This window comes from Crocodylus siamensis, chromosome 5 (assembly GCF_052110815.1).
Source record: "Crocodylus siamensis isolate JL-2025a chromosome 5, ASM5211081v1, whole genome shotgun sequence".
NCBI classification, from domain to species: domain Eukaryota; kingdom Metazoa; phylum Chordata; order Crocodylia; family Crocodylidae; genus Crocodylus; species Crocodylus siamensis.
Window position 1 is genome coordinate 178,133,898 of NC_143399.1, and position 17,145 is coordinate 178,151,042.

Consider the following 17,145-nt stretch of genomic DNA (forward strand, 5'->3'; position numbering starts at 1 on the left):
TCAACGAGTAATTTGTATTATTACTAAATTGGACAGAAAATGGGTGTAAGTGGTAAAGTAGTTTTATTTGTGCAGATCTGGAAAAAGTATAAGACAGATGTAAAAGGCAAAGCAGCTACTAAGAAGCCAGACATCTTTTTGTCAGATCACTACATTGGGGCACCTTATGCAAATAACTGCTCATGACCAGAAAGAAGGGGTTTGCATTTTGGCACAGGGCATGTAACATAAAGTAGGCCTCTCCCACTGGCCTCTACATTTGCATAGTGCTTTGAGAATGTAAAGTATGTGCAAGTACTAAGTGCTGTCTTCCTTATTACTGTACATGCATTTCAGTACATAAACTGAAAATTACAGCTGAAATTTGTATACATTCATCTAATCTCCTTTTCATAAATCATTTAAGGTTTAATACAATGAAGGACTTGCATGTCTAAATTTCACGTGCCTGCCCCCACATCTAAACTTTGTGTGTGTTATCGAGTCTCTCTATACAGTGCATGGAGAGACCTAGCTGCTTCAAGATGGACTCCAAAACCCTGTATACTGAGCAGGAAGGTGCCTAAGTGACCACTATGTTAAGATCTACAACATATAATCCTCTCTGGGTTAGGTACTTACAACCTTTCAGTCAAAAAACTGAGCAAGGTTCATATTTTTCTTTTTAAAAATGGCTGTTAGTGGAAGAAGTGGTGATGGCTCACTTATGCAACTGTGTAACATGGAAGATTTGGTTCTGACACAACAAAGTTCCTGGCCTGGCTTGCCACCAGGCTCTGACCTCCTTGCCCCCATTTCTGGGCTCTCTGGGTCCTGCCCCCTCATTGGTCCTGCCACCTTACAAACCGGCCATGACTTGATGTTATAGGGTGCTTGTACAAATGATAGAGGTTTAGTCCTTAGGGCTGCATTCTGCACCCCCTAAATTGAAACAGTGGGTTTCTCATTGAAATGGTGGGGTTTTATTTTTCTGCCACTGTTGTGGCAAGGGGCCCGATCCTTTTTTTTTCTGACGGAAACTGTCCACAGTCGTTGTGGGTGAGCTGCTGATGGACCAAGCATATCCTGAACTGCGGGGGGCCCTGGTCCTTCCATCCATGGAAGCAGGGACATCTGGGGATGCCAGCATGGGGTGCTAGCACCCAGCCTGATCCAACTCTTCCCTGACCCCAAGCTGAGACAGCACCCAGCCTGCTAGCGGCCTGCCTGGGCAGTGCCAAGGAGTGCAACCACCTTGGAGGGAAGGACCAGGACCCCCACAGCTCAGGGGCCACTTGGTCTACTGGCAGCTCACCCTCCAACCTTGGGAGAGGCAGTCAGGCTCCGCCAGGAAAAAAAAAAAAAAGGATCGTGCCCCTTCTCACTTCTGCTGAAGACAGAAGTGGCAAAGGGCTCAAGCCTTTTTTTCTGTGTGGCCTGCCTGCCTCTCCTGTGGCGGGGAAGGCAGCTAACTAAAAACTAACTAATGTTCAGCCCCCAAAATTCTTGCACATATGTAGTGTGATGCCATTAAGCCATATAGAGTGACATTTTCATCACATGTACATGCTAATGGCGTCACATGCACAAGCTCCCAAAAGTTCATAGGGAGGCTGCCCCAGGAAGCAGATGCTGGTTTTGAGTTAAGTACTTGTCTGAACTCAGGTGTTTTTAGACTTAGAATCACTTTTAATCTGGCTGGGTCCCATAACCCAGGGTGTACTACACTAGGACCCTAGATGGTCAGGCCTCAGCTCCAGCTTAGCTCTCTGTAGGCTCTGGGCCACTCAGCCCCTAGGTACACCCCCTTTACACTCCTCTCCCAAGTCTTTGCTGCCACATACCCAGTCCTCTGACATGCCACAGTCCTCCCTTTTGAAACATATTTGGGATACTGCCCCACGTACCACCCAAGGTCTCCAGCTCCTCAGAGCGCTCTACTGTGTACCTGTGCTGCATGCCAGGGGCCTCCAATTCATCTCTTACAGCTACATCAGTCCTTCACTTCAAAACACAGATCAAAAGTATGAGCATTCACTCCCAAGCATGAGGCTTGCCAAGCACAAACTCCCCTGTCAGGGTTAACTCTCACCCCAGGGCAGGGGTGAATGGTGCCTCCTGAGTCTGGGGAGGCACAATTTGTAAGTGGGCCTGTGGGTAGGCCAAAAACCCCATATCCACTCCTATACTTGTGTGCCGCAGCTTAGTGCCCCCTCCCCTCTCCCCCAACATGCCACCAGCCTGCACAGGAAAAAAAACTGCAGCAAAAAAACTGCCCTAACTTTGGGGGACAATCTCAAGGGGGGCACATGCCCCACTGTGCCCTCCCTATCAGTTGCCTGTGCCTCAGGGTATCACAATGTAAAAGGTTTAAAGTACTTATCTTGGCACTCACAGCACAGGGTCTTCTCCACCCTTCTGTGGGACAGTTTTTTCCTCCAGGTAGTCCAAACTGGCTTCCCTCTGGGACTCTTTCTTTGGCAGCTCCTGTATCCAGACTGCCTCTCCTGGGCTAAGCCCTGGGCTTTTGAGCCTCTCTGTCAGTCTCCTGAGCCCCGAATTCCATCCTAGTCCTGCCAGTCACTGCTTACACTTGTGCCAGGTGGCCATCTTATTTAGGTCTCTTTTTACTGTTACGTCTGTACCCAGGGGCTGGGCTCCCTCCCTCTTTTCAGTAATGGGGTGGGGGCCCCATTACAAAATTGCCTACTGATTGGGGTATAAGGTTTAGGAAGAGAAGACAGTTTCCAGTTCCCTAATACAAAGAATGTTTCTGTATTTTATCCAATGAACAATATGTGTAAAACCATAGAAAGCTATCTCAGGAGTAGGAACTAAAACCCAGGTCTCCCCACTTTCGGATGAGGGCAGTAGTCAACAGTCTCCAGAGTCATGCACGCTCTCCCCCTTTTCTCAATAAATCCTGCAGGCTTGGCTGTGCAATGGCCGAGCTTCAATAAGAGGGATTTAGAGTGCCCCCATCCAAAATTGTCTGCACCTAGGTAGTTAGGGCTTTCTGGTAGAAGACACGTGTTTGAATCCCTTCAGTGTGCTGAGGGAATTGGCCCTTGCCCTTCCATTTCCTGACAAATGTTTTAACCATATTATCTGTATATAACAAGCTGACCTTGTCACCAACAAGTGATAAAAGGAAGCTGTGACTGCCTGTGTATTTTGTGAAAAGTCTGATACATCCCATTGCAGTCTGTTAGGTATACTCTGAATATACCTACTGGATCAAGGCATTCAGGAGGTATAGGCAAAGATGTGCTTAACTCCTGTATCCTGATCAGTTTGAAAAATTTGCTAGAGCAATTAGCTGCTGAAATGGCTAAAGCAACACCACGTCTCTTTTGCTTCTAAACCAGGGTTGGACAAAATACAGCCCACAGGTCGGATCCAGCCTGCCAAGGGATTCTGCCTGGTCTGCGGCAGGTCCCTTGGCCCCATCGAGCCCAGGCATGGAGGGCAGCCCAGGCCATGGCATGTGCAGTGGAGCAGGGGAATCACAGTATCTGGACTCAGCTTCCTGGCAGCCCCTGCAGCGGTGTCTTCCAGCTGCTGCCACCTGTGCTGTCATCACCACTGGACCCAACCCCGCTGCCCAGGCACCCCCGCCTGTCTACCCTGTACCGACTGCCAGGCTGGGACCAGCACTGGGATCATGGGGCAGTGACAGTGCGGCACTGTGGCCTGGGGCAAAGCTGTAATCCATTCCCCACACATCCCTGCCCACTGATTTGGCGCCCATTGCAGGGACATGTGAGGAGCAGATTATGGCTCTTTCGTGTGCCCCAGCACAGCACTTTTCACTGCCTCATGATCCTGGCCATCCCTGCCCATCCTGCTACTAGACGCTACTCCCCACCTGCCCACAGCCCCATCCCATTTCCCTTGTTGAGCACACCCTGCCCACAGGGGTCCCAGGCTGGTTTTCATGGAGACCCCACCCACGCCCTCCAACCAGTGCCCCCAGTGGTGGGTGCAGGGCTGGATAGGGCCAAGGCCAGATAGGGTCAATTCCCCCACTCCTGCCAACTGTGCCAGGGCAGGTCAGCACCCACGCATTGGGCCAGTTCGCCCCCTCCCCTAACCCTCCAACATCTCACCAAAACTTCTTAAGTGGCCCCCCCACCCCAAATATTTGCCCACCTCTGTTCTAGAACCCCCCAGTTGTAGTAACCCTCCTACATGTAGTAATCCAGGCCACTATAGCCCAGCACACATTTTTCCATCTATTTATTTCATTCCCTCAGAACTCTCTGCCTCTCTTTTACTATCAAATCTTTCGTTCTTGTATTTTTCTGCTCTTTTGCTCTCTCATTTTACTTCTAAGATCAACTTCAAGCCTGTGTGGTATAAGAGTATCACAGTGGGGTGTGGCTTTGTGTGTTCTTGTGCTCTCTTGAACTTGTTGCTATGGAAGTGGAAGAAAGACTTAGGGTGGTAGACTGCAGTTGGTAGTCTACTCTTTGACCCTGCAGAATGGAAGCGCAAGGTGCTACAAAAAGTGTAATGGAGAGCCACTATTAGGTTCACAGTATTTTCCTGATGCTGTACCTATAATCACAACAGCATCTTTGTAGGGAGGGAAAAGAGGACCTGGAGGCCACAGTCTCTAATGCCTTCTCTGTAGTTTTATTTATGCATGTATAACTTGAGATGGTTTGATTCTATTTGAGAACTAGTACTAACTATCAGACATGAATGTATTTATGTCACTGCAATCATGAGGGTTAACCATTTTTTGTCTTCTTTTATCTTTTCTTTCCCCAATTTTCTTTTTGTAAGGCTTGAATGTTGACTATCTGGGTATCATTTTCAGTTGTTACTCATATCAGATATCATTTGTTGCCAGTAGTGCCCATGGTTTTTCACTTACACAAGAAGGAGCAGTCCTGGTCTGAAAAAGAATAAGTAGGTCCAGGTCAGGAAAAGGAAACAGAAAAAGAGATTTTTCATACTAACTAATATAAGACTCACCCTAGACAACATGCCAGAAGTGCCTTTTTTCTTTAGAGTGACTTGTGATGAAAATAGGATGGGATTCAACACTGACAAGTGCAAGGTGCTGCATCTGAGGAGGAAGAACCAGCACCATACCTACAGGCTGGGGAACTCACTTCTCATCAATGCAGAGGCAGAAAAGGATCTTGGAGTCATCATTGATGCCAAGATGAACATGGGCCGGCAGTGTGGAGATGCAGTCAGGAAGGCCAGCCATACCTTATCATGTATCCACAGATGCATCTCAAGCAGGTCCAAGGAGGTGATCCTCCCCCTCTATGAGGCACTGATCAGGCCGCAGCTGGAGCACTGCATCCAGTTCTCGTCACCACACTTCAAGAGGGATGTGGACAACATGGAGAGGGTCCAGAGGAGGGCCACTCATATGGGCAGGAGGCAGCAGGGCAGGCCCTACGAGGAGAGGTTCAGGGACCTGAACCTGTTCAGCCTCCACAAGAGAAGGCTGAGGGGAGATCTAGTGGCCTGTTACAAACTAGTCAGAGGGGACCAGCAGGCATTGGGGGAGTCCCTGTTCCCCCGAGCACTACCAGGAGTGATTAGAAATAATGGTCACAAGCTGGCAGAGGGTAAATTCAGACTAGACATCAGGAGGCGCTACTTCACTGTCAGGGCGGCTAGGATCTGGAACCAACTTCCAAGCGAAGTGGTGCTGACTCCTACCCTGGGGGTCTTTAAGATAAGGCTACACAATCACCTTGCTGGGGTCGTTTGACCCCAGTACTCTTTCCTGCCATGGTAGGGGGTTGGACTTGATGATCTGCTCAGGTCCCTTCCAACCCTACCAACTATGAAACTATGAAACTATGGATAAGTTCAGAAAGTTAAGATAGTTAAGATCATGCACAGATTTTATCTAGAAGAAGACACAGAGGTGATTAAAAAACCTGCACCAATATAAGCTTTTGTATGCAAATTAATAGGGTTCCTGTAATACATGCTACAGTCAGGACTTCAAAATTATTCTCTTGTCTCCCCCTTCTTGTTATTTCTCTTCCATGTACAGTGTTGTATCTGGTAAAGCAATAGTCCTCTTTTTGTGCGCTAATAAACTGAACTAACCTATCTTTGATTCCTATGTTTGAAATTGCCAGAATTTTGTGGGGTACCTAAAATAGGAATCATACAGCCAGTTCCACTGATGATAAATAATTTAATGAGGCTTTTTCATCCAAATAGCAATACAGTTATTCAGATTTTGATTGACTGATTTACTTGTGGGTGGCAATGTTAGGTTACACATATATGGGTGTACCTAGATTTTCCATGGCAGATAATACCAAAAAAAAAAATCCTATCAGCATAAAGATTGGAAAAATTAAGGTCTTAAGCAATACTCTGATATGGTATGTGCTGAAGATATTTCAGGGCCATCTAATCTCCATCTGTTATAGTTTTGCAATGTGATTCTGTTGCATAGGGTTTTTGGATACCATTCTCTAAGCGTAAGCAAATGATCAGGCTTTCAGAATGTGTTAATTAGCTCGCCCTCACAAAGGTTTGTGACATCCCTCAACATGGCTTGCATTAAAAAAAGATGACAAAATACAGCTTTCAAAGGGTATTCAATTAATACTTGATGTCTGTAGGGCAACAGTGATTGTATTATGGGAAAATCAAAGTCAGATTCTTTACATAGATAATTAGGAACTTTAGAATGTCCAAATTACTTTCAGAAAACAGGATATTATTTTTTTAATTGAAATAGAAATAATAAAACATTTGGAAATCTCTTTCATTAACATTATGTAAGTGTGTAGTTGCGTGGAAAAGAAAGATGTAATCTCTTTTAGAAACTTGGGCTGTTGAAAATATTAGGAAAACGTAGTACAGAGAAAGCAAATGTTCAGTTATCAGCTGAATTTATTGTAGATGATTGTGAAATATAATGAATGGGATGAAAAGTCATTATGCTAATAAGTATGCTATTCTTGCAGCCTCTACAGATGATAGCGCTGCAGAAAAGAAAGGTGGAACTCTTCATGCTGGTTTAATTGTTGGAATTCTAATACTGGTCCTCATTGTAGCAGCAGCCATCCTGGTGACTGCCTATATGTACCATCATCCGACATCAGCAGCTAGTCTCTTCTTTATTGAGGTGAGTCAAAGATGGTGTGATACGTCACTAATTCTGTCACTTGCCTAATGTCATTAGTCAGTCTACAAGGCTAAGTACAGAGAATCAAAAGCCCAAGGCTGAATCAATTCAGTCTTCTCAGGTTAGTCTAAACTACGTATATTGAACCAATAAACAAGCGAACAGACATTCACTTTTAATTCTAGAAATGCAGCCACATGCTTGCAGTGGCCAATGCCGGAAGCTGAGGGGTGTTAGAGTATGCCTTCCTGCTCAGTTGGAGCAGACAGCTTGGGCCAAGGCTGTCCTGCCCACCCTGTGAGGGGAGGTATAAAGCATCCTGGGAAGCTGGGGGACTGTGAGTTAACTTGAATGTAGCGGGAGACTGGGACAGAAGTGAAATAAACTGATTTAACCTAAATCAGTTAAGTCTGCTGCTACACTCATCCAGATTTATCTTAAACCATTTTTAGCCATTTTGAAAGCAGTTTATACCCACTGAATTTCTGTTGTGTTACAGATTTGAACTGGTTTCTGATCATTTATACCAGTTTGTGTGTAATTTCTGTCTCTAGCCCAGAATAGCACCTTCTAAACTAAAATTATAGACTGTTCCTAGAATCTTGATCAGTGCTGGCTGGCATGATTTGGAGATTGCCAAATTACCTAACCCACAAGGTGCTGTTTTAAATGTAGCCATTTTCTCCTATCTCATCTTAGGTTTTCAACAGATTTCTTTTATTTTCGCATCAGACACAAAGGAGATTACCATAATTTCACAAATATAATGGGAGATGTTTGCAAGATCTCTTTTATTTACCTTTTATTTTCTTCATTTGAAATAATACATAGTCACAGTAGTGGGAAAATTGCTGTGCAAAGACATTTTATTTATGATCTTCCATTCATTTTTAATCTGCTTATTTTCCTTTTGCGCAAATAAAAAAATGTGTGTGTGATGTGCTGGGGCTGAATGCGGCCAGGAGTACCTTTGTGACACTTCTGGGGTGTTCTCACAACTTCCAGGGGTGCTCTTCTGCCCCAAACTCCTCTCTGCTGCTTAACCAGGGGATGTGCCGGGGGCTAATTCCTTGGCCTGTGGTGGCTCAGCCTTACCCATCTTTCCCAGGTCTTGCCAGTCCCTAGCAAAGGGGATTTTGCCAGCTAAAAGAATCACATCTTTGTCCAGACATGCATACTCAGGAAATATGGACCCATATCTTCCAGAGAAAAGTCTTGCGTATATAGTCAAATACCTCTGATATCACATTTGACAATAAAAAAATTATAACAAAAAGATAAGAGAAAACATAAGAAGTCAGTAACCATATGTTGAAACAGAGATATAAGAACAGTCAAACAAAATAAAATATCAGAACAAAAACCTGTTCTTACCCTGCATCTTAAAGCCAAGAATGTGATTTGTACTCAGCTCACTAGCTGAGGGACTCCAGTGTTTCCTTATGTCCCGGGGGAAAAAAACTAAAGACCTCACTCTGCTCTCTTGGTAATGCTTGAGTATAGTTTCTTATCTGTCCATTTACATCTCATTCATTGGATTTTTGGGAAGCCCACACTATACATATATAACTTCCTGCCCCCCCTCCAAAAGTGCATGTTTACCAGACTAGAAGTCTTTCCTGACCTAATTAAGACCAGGAGAATATATATATCCTTTTCAACATGAAGATTACAAAACCAGTGTTCACTTAATTTCCCCACTCTGAAAAATGTTCCCCAACCTTTTTTCCTTGCCCATAGCCTGAATAGCCAGGTTGTAGTCATACAGCCTTCTTTTAAAATGTGAATTTGTTATTGTCTAGAAGGGCTGTGTTCAAAGCAAGTCTGTAAGGGTGATAAGTAAACAAATCCACGTCAAATGTTAATTCTCCACAATTACCTCTTCCAAGTGTGACTAGATGAGGAACACTTAAGGTAATCACTGCCCCACTAAACAGTCTTGGCTCAAATATAAAGATTTATCAAATTATATGTGTGTCAAATACCACAGTTCATGGAAGCATTATAATGATAATGCTAATTATTGTTTGGCACTACCTATACATAAAAATTACACATGCCATATCAGTAAAACAGACTCAAAAAAACCAAAACCATGCAGGGCATCCCATGAACCACCCTAAGGATTTTAGGTTCATGATATTAATGAACTCTGAAAAACTACATCAAATTTAAGACACTTCAGATAAGACAGAGACTCTGAAACCTTTGCAACATACATACATATTCTCTTGTAATGCAGTGTCTGCCAGCATACAGTGATACAAGGTGTGAACATTATCCCTCATGAAAGTGTTTGGTGCTACAGGATACTTAGTGTCTGCGTTCCGCTGTGATATGTTTCCTTTTGGCTCATCAGTGCTCCCCTGTATGGAATTAAATATTTATATTTACCTTTTTTTTTACAACTATACATTTACTGAACAAAAAAGAAAACGCTGACTATTCCTGGAATCAACTGGCCATGCCAGCCTACTTTGAAGAACCTGGTCAGTTTCTAACAGGCAATTCAAAAGATACAGAATTTGAAATACCATGAAGGATGTCCCTTGGATTGCTGAAGTAACAGCGTGGACCAAAATATGTCAACCAGTGATAAAATCTTTATTCTTAGTGATAGAAGTGTGAACTGAAGTCTGAATGAAACACTGATTCATCTTTAAGAACACTTAATAAACTGGCATGTAAAAGTAAATTAAAATTAATTGTATACCAGCATTCTGAGTTCAGGCAATGTAACTGCACTAACTTAAGGATCAGGATCCAAGCAACAAAATCAGGTAGTTTTCTTTCATGTCTGTGTAACATACTGGACACACCTACACGTGCCCCCTATGGGGGAGTTGTTACTACACCATCATTTAGTACTTGCTTTAGGAAGTACTAAATGACAGCTCAGTAATACCCGTTACTGCGCCATCCCAGCAATGCATGATTATTTTTAGCAGCTATCTCACCATAGCACGTTGCACTGTAGTGAGGTAGCTTGTCACTATGGCGACATAGCATCAGTGTTATGGTTTGTGCCTTTCGACGCTATATTGCCAAACTGTGTCACTAAGGCAATGTAGCATCACATGTAGACATGCCCACTAAGATAAATTTCTTCTGGCATAAATGGACACATCTCCATTGAAGTTAGTGGAACTCTATCCATTTATACAAGAGGAGATTGGCCCACTACTGGGTTTGTTTGTGTTTTTAACTATATTTAATTAGGACTCAACTAGGTCCGGCAAAGGTAGTTTGTATATCTGCTAATGGAAACTGCCAAAAAGATCTGATTCGTTTGAAAGACAACGTAAAGGAAAAAAAATCATTTTCTGAAGGGAAAGAATGTAATTCTCTTCACACAAAATGTAAGGATATGTATGCATCATTCTCCTCATTGAGATGAGAATATATCTCTTAAGAGTCACATTTGGAAAGAATAAAAGTATATCTGTGTGAGGAAAAGCCCAGGAAGATGATAAAACTAGTGTCACATGCAGGTAACTTATATAAAAACAATTCCCCACTTGATCTGAGAAACAATGCCACAAATGTTATCATATAAAGATCCATAACTTGAAATAAGTGATATTTCTAAAGAAGCTATGTTGGGTAGCACAGTGATGTCAGAGAAATCTAATTAGAAGAATCTAATTAGAATTACGGAATAAACCATGTTACCCAAGTTTAGTGTGACAATAACTGATTTATCTAATTTACAAGAGATTAGTAGAATTTCAATCTGATATTTCATGTGGGAAAAAAACTGAGTAATGTTGCCATATGCTTGACCAATCAATGTAAGAAAACAGCTATCCCTCATCAGCAATATTAGATGGACTAAGATTACTGATTAGAAAAAACATTTTTTTTAAATGTTGGTGCTTATTTAAGAAAATAACACTGTTTAAACCAACACAGGAAGGACAGACAGACAGGCAGTACCCTCACATACTCTATTTTCTTGCATAAAGCACACCTCCAAATAAAATGCACCTTGTTTTTGGAAGGCAGAATATAGGAAAAACAGATTTGTCCAGAGTTATGACTGTCTGTGTGCCACAGACCTCTGCTACCCTTTGCATATATTATGCAATTAACTTTTTAATCCCACGATGAAGTTAAACTGGCCACACATGCAAAAAGGAAAATCACTCATACACGCAAAGTAATTATTGCACCATAAAAAGAACTATGCAGATATAAAAAGAGACAATCAGCTACAAAGTTAGTGTTTAAAAACGAGTAACAACTCTATCGCTTGTTTCTATCCAGCATTGATTCAAACATGTGGCAGGGCCCATAGAGTAAGTCCTCTTGGGAACATAGGGTTTCTAGGAAGTGTGGAATCAGGACCTTCCTGGTGTGGCAGACTACCTTCTGGGATAGACAATCTATTTTTCCAGGAGGACTTTGTAACACATGATTAGGCTTCAGACCCTTGCAAAGTGCAGTAGCAAGACTGTTAATTCTTTACTGTAAATAGTTCTTTACATAACTTCCTGTAAATACAGTTTTTCCACACCTCAGGCTTCACTAAGATACTACCAACAACTCACTTGTTGTTTTGAGGACAAGCAACAGTATGCAGCCAATACTTAGGGTTGTAAGAAGAATAACACAAGACTCCACCTGTTCGGTTTGCTGACCAAACACAAGTGGCAGCCATTTTGGTAGCTGCCTGCAATGCACAGTGTCTCCAGGGCTAGGGACATACATTACACATAAACTGGTTTAAGTGATCAGAACCTGGTTTAAACCTGTAACAGAACAGATGTTCAGTGCACATAAAGCAGTTTGAAAATGGCTGAAACCAGTTTGACATAAACCTCGTTGAATGTAGTATCAGACTTAACTGATTTAGCTCAAAACCAGTTTATGCAATGTCTGTCCCAGACCCCTTGCTGGTTTAAATTAATCAGAGTCCCCCAGCATCCCGGCATGCTCTCTTCTCTGCAGCAAGGGTGGCCCCTCCCCTCTGCTCCCTGGCCAGAGGTCTGGCAGACTTGCAGGCACAGCAGAGTCTGCTGGCTTCCCCATGCCCCGCACCCCCTCACCACTCACTGCTTAAGCAGGGATTCCTTCCTCCTCTCTGCCATGGCATGGACCATAGCCAGCATGTGGTATGCTAGCTAATGAAAGGCTCCAGCAGAGACTGTAGACACAGTAGGGTCTGCCTGGCTTCGCCCTGCCCTACCCCCAACCCTGCTCAAGCAGGAAATCCCACCCCCATCTCCCACAGCATGGAAACCAGCCCTATGGACCTTAGGCATGTGGTATGCTATTTAATGCCGAGAGGTGTCTGTGCACATGTCTTTATCCAATTTCACTGGGACAGGCAGACAGGACAGTGACTGCTTAGGGGTGTTTGGAGCTAATCAACAAGTCAGCAGGTAAGCTGTTTCAGAAGTTTGAAGTAATGGAGAGAGGCCATTGTGCGAATCAGGTGATAAAGACTGTTATCACTATCAGCTCCAGCTGGCTTGCTTGCCTGTCAGTTTTCTGCAGACAATATGATGAAGCAGAGAAGGAGATTGAAAAGCTCTGTATCATCAACAGATGCATGCACTGCACCTCCCCTACCCCCACCCCACCGCCTTGCCTCAGAGTGCTAGACTGGAGCTGGGGGCTGGCAACAGTCCTGCCCCTTGAGCAGCCAGCAGGAAAAAGCCTGGGACCATGGAGTTGGCTCCCTAATGAGAGAGTCCCGCTGGGGCCTGGCCACACCCCACTCAGCTTAGCTCCCTGCTCCAGCACCACCTGGGTTCTAGCCTGGGCCACTGCAGGCATGTGCCTGAATTTCCTCAGTCCAGAGAGTATGTGTGCCTGTCCTGTTTCAAGCCAGTTCCGCTTAGCAAGGTTAGACTAACCTGCAAAGATTGAATCAATTCGGCTTAGGCTTTTTGAATGTTTGTCCCTAGCACATGAGCACACCTTTTCCAATGAAGAAAACAGCTTCCTCACTTAAAACACACACACTGATTTGGGGTGGCTGGTTTTGGGGGGAAAGTTGTGTGTTGTATGGAGAAACTTTGCTAATTTGTCTGAACAACTAATACTGACCTACAGACCATTTTCCCAAACCTGGCATTTCTTGAGAAGAAGCTGTTAATTCATAATTGACTTTAGTAGTGGTTGTGTCCACCAAAGTGCAACATGAACACACAAGTCCAATTTTTATTTGTCAGTCTAAAGAAACATTTGAATTCAAAACCCCAGAATCAATTATTAACTGATACACAAATAGGGAGAGAAAAGAGAGCTTCCCCTACGCTCACGAAAAGAAATTCCATGCACTCTTATCTCATTGACGTTATAGCATATGTGTAACATTTTAACCATGCAGTAGATTTTTGTAACAGAATTGCAGGGACTTCTCTACCATCCTATAGAAAGATTTTTCAGCCTCAAATAATATGGATAATTTTCCACTATTTTTCTTTTTGGGATTTCTAGAGTAATACCATGAAAACCCTTGCAGTTGCATCTGTATTATATTTTATAGTATAAGGTGTGAGTGGGAGTTCTGAATATTATACCTGACATACTATTTTGATGGTCAGACAGGAACTCAAAGATAAGCCATTGTAGCTTGAGAGAGATTGATTCTAGACAAGCTTGTAGACTGAAAATTGGTGCAGCCGAACCCATGGCTTATTGAGTTTCTTGACTTTTTTGCAAATTATGCACCCAAGATAAGATCTCACTTCCCTTCCATGCATTGTAGGAGGTTAAATGTAACCAAATGAGATATGGGCCACTGAACTGAGGAGCAATAAGTGTATGTGTTAGTGGAACCGAACATAACAACTACGTGCTTGAAGTTTGCATGTCATCAGGAAAAGTGGCTGGAGAGTGATTCCTTTACAGTGTGAGAAAGAAACCCCTATTAGCAACTTTTTTAGTAGAGGCATTTTCTCTTTTATGATTCAAGAGAGAAGTGAGTGGCAAATTTTCAGAGCTAGATTGCTGTCAAAATGAAAAGAGGACAGGACAAGTAAAAGAAATGTCTTTGGACTAGCAGACATGTAGCTAGTCAGATAATGACATGTTAGAGCACAGAATGCCTCTTCTCTCATTTTCCTTAAAAAATAATTGCTCATATTTTGACTGGAAACTCCAAGTTCTACAGTAATAGATCCAATCCTGTAATTTTTAATAATGTTATTACCAGGTCAGGAAACATTACTGTTGACCACGGTAGCATTTTTTTATAGAAAGGAAAGAGTTTGTTTAAAAATTATACACTATTGTAGATATACTTTACAATAAATATATTACAGTTAATGACATAGGAATAGTTCTTCCAAGAAGATAGTTTTAATCTGAATTTTTCTAACAGCCAGAAGCAATAAAGTTAAGAAGTAAACCCTGGAAAAAGGTAAAGGTCACATGATCAATTCAGTAATACCAAAGTTAAAAGAGCATGCACCAAAGGTTGTCATACCATGTTACAGCCAGCAGTTCTGGAGGAGACAATAAAGGAACAAATACCGTACTGTTTTCTTCAAAGGAAAAACTCCTATTGCCAATCTTCAAATTCTTGAAGAGTACTGTATTTTCTCATGTACAATGATTACCTTTGCCCCGAAAATCAGCCTTGTAAAATTATGGTGCATATTTTAAATGGGGGAAGCTGTTTTCTTCACTTGAAAAGCACTCCTGGATACAGCGTGCATACAATGCATCATCCAAAATGGCAAAGTCCTGTGTTAATCCTCTAATAGCCGTAGCTATTGGCTAAGCACTGTAGCTAGTGGCTGAAGCAGCAAATGAGCTGCTGATTATTTCTTGATGTGCCTTCTGATTTAGAAACAGTGCTTTATTTGTAGGAACTTATATAGATGGGAGACAATCTTGATGAGGCAGCTGACATCAGGAACTCCCTTGTGATATACTTCCTGGACACTCTATGTTCCCCTGAGCACTTACTCTATGTCACACAGTTGGCCATGACTTTGAATTTTTTTAAATTTTTTTATTTTTACATTCTGCCTTCCTAAAACAAGGTGCCTGTTTTATCTGTGGTAGGGGTGTAGTATGCATGAAAATATGGTATTTCAGAAGATATGAATATGCAGGGTAAAAAGGGGAAGGATTTTATCAAACATAAACTGTGGTAAGTGGAAGTTAAACTCCAGTAAATTGCCCTTCTCTCATTAAAGGCTAAGTTACCACAGCTTAACTTTCACTTCTGAGATGAGAGCAAAGTTGTGTGCAGTTACTACAGAGCTGCTGATGTGCAGAAAAGGTCTATCCTCTTCTTAGCCACTGTAAATTCATAGCTGACGTAAACTTACAGAGCAAAGCACTGTCTTTTTTGGCTGCTGACTGGGGGAGAAGGGGAGGGGAGGTGGGGGGACACTTTACTGGAAGACATTAAGTCAACCTAGCTCTGCACGTCTGTATAAAACACACACATCAGTGGGGCTTTTTGATGCTTTTATCTTTTAATAAAAGTGCCTAAAAGCCCCACTGAAGTGCCCAATCCATACAGACGTTGGTTGAGCCAGGTCAAACTAACTCAATACCTTTTTCTGGGCATGCACTGGGCTCGGCATGGGGGTACACTGAGTTAAAAGTAAAGTGCCATTTTGTTTTCTTTTATGTCTGTAAGGAGCCTTCATGCAAAAACAAAACAACCAAGATAAATCAGAAGCACAGTATTTACTGTTATATCATTGTTTTCCATGTACTATTTCTGTGCATAGATAAAAATACCAAATCAGATTTTTTTTCAGTGAAGTTTTGATGTTAATATTTTTAGTGCATTCAACATTTTGGGCCCCTTCATTTCCTTATTTGATTTTCCTCTGGGCTGGTAACTGTTCAGTACTTTATCTGTAATTACCTACTTTCAATTACCTACTTACTTACTTTCAAGAGAAATGTGTTTTTTTTCCTAAAATTAAACCTGAAAATATGAGATCAGCTTCTGATCACAGTTGATGTATTTTTTGAACAACAGGGTAAATTCAAAATGAATGATGTTCTTAAGATTTTTGTGGGGTTTTTATTTTTCCTTAGAGGAGAAAGAAAATAATTGCTGAAGCAGTCTCTTCAAATTTATTGAGGACAGAAAATGTTAGCAGTTGCATTTCCAACAAAAATGGCTACAGGCAACACCTGCTTAGTGCTCTTAATTGGTTCCTGAATAACCAAGCGTTAAATGAAACTGAAAGTATTTGACAATCCAAGATGGCAACTTTAATTGGAAAAAAATAGCATCAGTGTGGTTTAGTAGTATTTCGGAAACATTTTCCCTTTTTGTTATTAATCATTTGAAACCTGACGTTAAACTCTAATACTGTTCTGTTTCCTCTGCTCCCCATCCCTGGCAATATGCACGTCTTTGTTGGTGGTGGTTCATGATTCAGTGGTATACTACTGATTTAGGGGGTCTGACATTAAGGGACATGTCTACATGAGATGTTACATTGCCGTAGCAATGCACTACAGCAATGTAGCATCAGTGGACGAAAACCGTGATGCCACGGCTACATTCCCATAGTGACACGCTCCCTCACTATAGCACATTGCTACAGTGACATAGTGGCTAAAAATAACCACACGCTGCTGTTATTTAGTACTTCTTAAAAGTGGTACTCATTGCTACTGTGCAGCAGTATCGGAAAAAAACTACAGGGACGGTACTGTGCAGTAATGTCAGTACTTATGCAAGTACTAAGTGACTGATTAGTAACAACCGTGTTGTCCGCCGTTCGTGTAGACGTGGCCGCTGACATTTCAGTAGACTCAGGCCCCAAAATTTGAAAGTAAAAAAATAAGAAATTGTGCCAGTTTAATGTTACAGGATTTTATGTCAAAAACTTATAAATCATAAATATTACATAAAACCATATTTCCAATGTAATAGAGAAGATATTGTCTGCTTTAATCTTCTGTTTTTTAATTAATTTGAGATCTTTCCCCCTTTAGTTTACAAATGTTCAATATATTTAGGTGCAAGGAATGGTTCCTTTAGAATCAGATTATGTATTTATCTTTAGAAATTCCTTACAATTACCATTTAAGAACATGACATATTGCAG

At 42.2% G+C, this 17,145-nt stretch overlaps 1 protein-coding gene across 2 annotated transcripts in view; it reads left to right on the forward strand.

Annotated features, from left to right (window-relative positions):
* PLXDC2 (plexin domain containing 2) overlaps positions 1–17,145 on the forward strand; it is a 489,434-nt gene that overhangs the window by 459,095 nt on the left and 13,194 nt on the right. For both annotated transcript variants that reach the window (XM_090047262.1, XM_090047263.1), the window contains one exon: positions 6,942–7,102. In XM_090047262.1, coding sequence (XP_089903388.1) covers positions 6,942–7,102 — 161 coding nt within the window. The remainder of the gene's footprint in view (positions 1–6,941; positions 7,103–17,145) is intronic.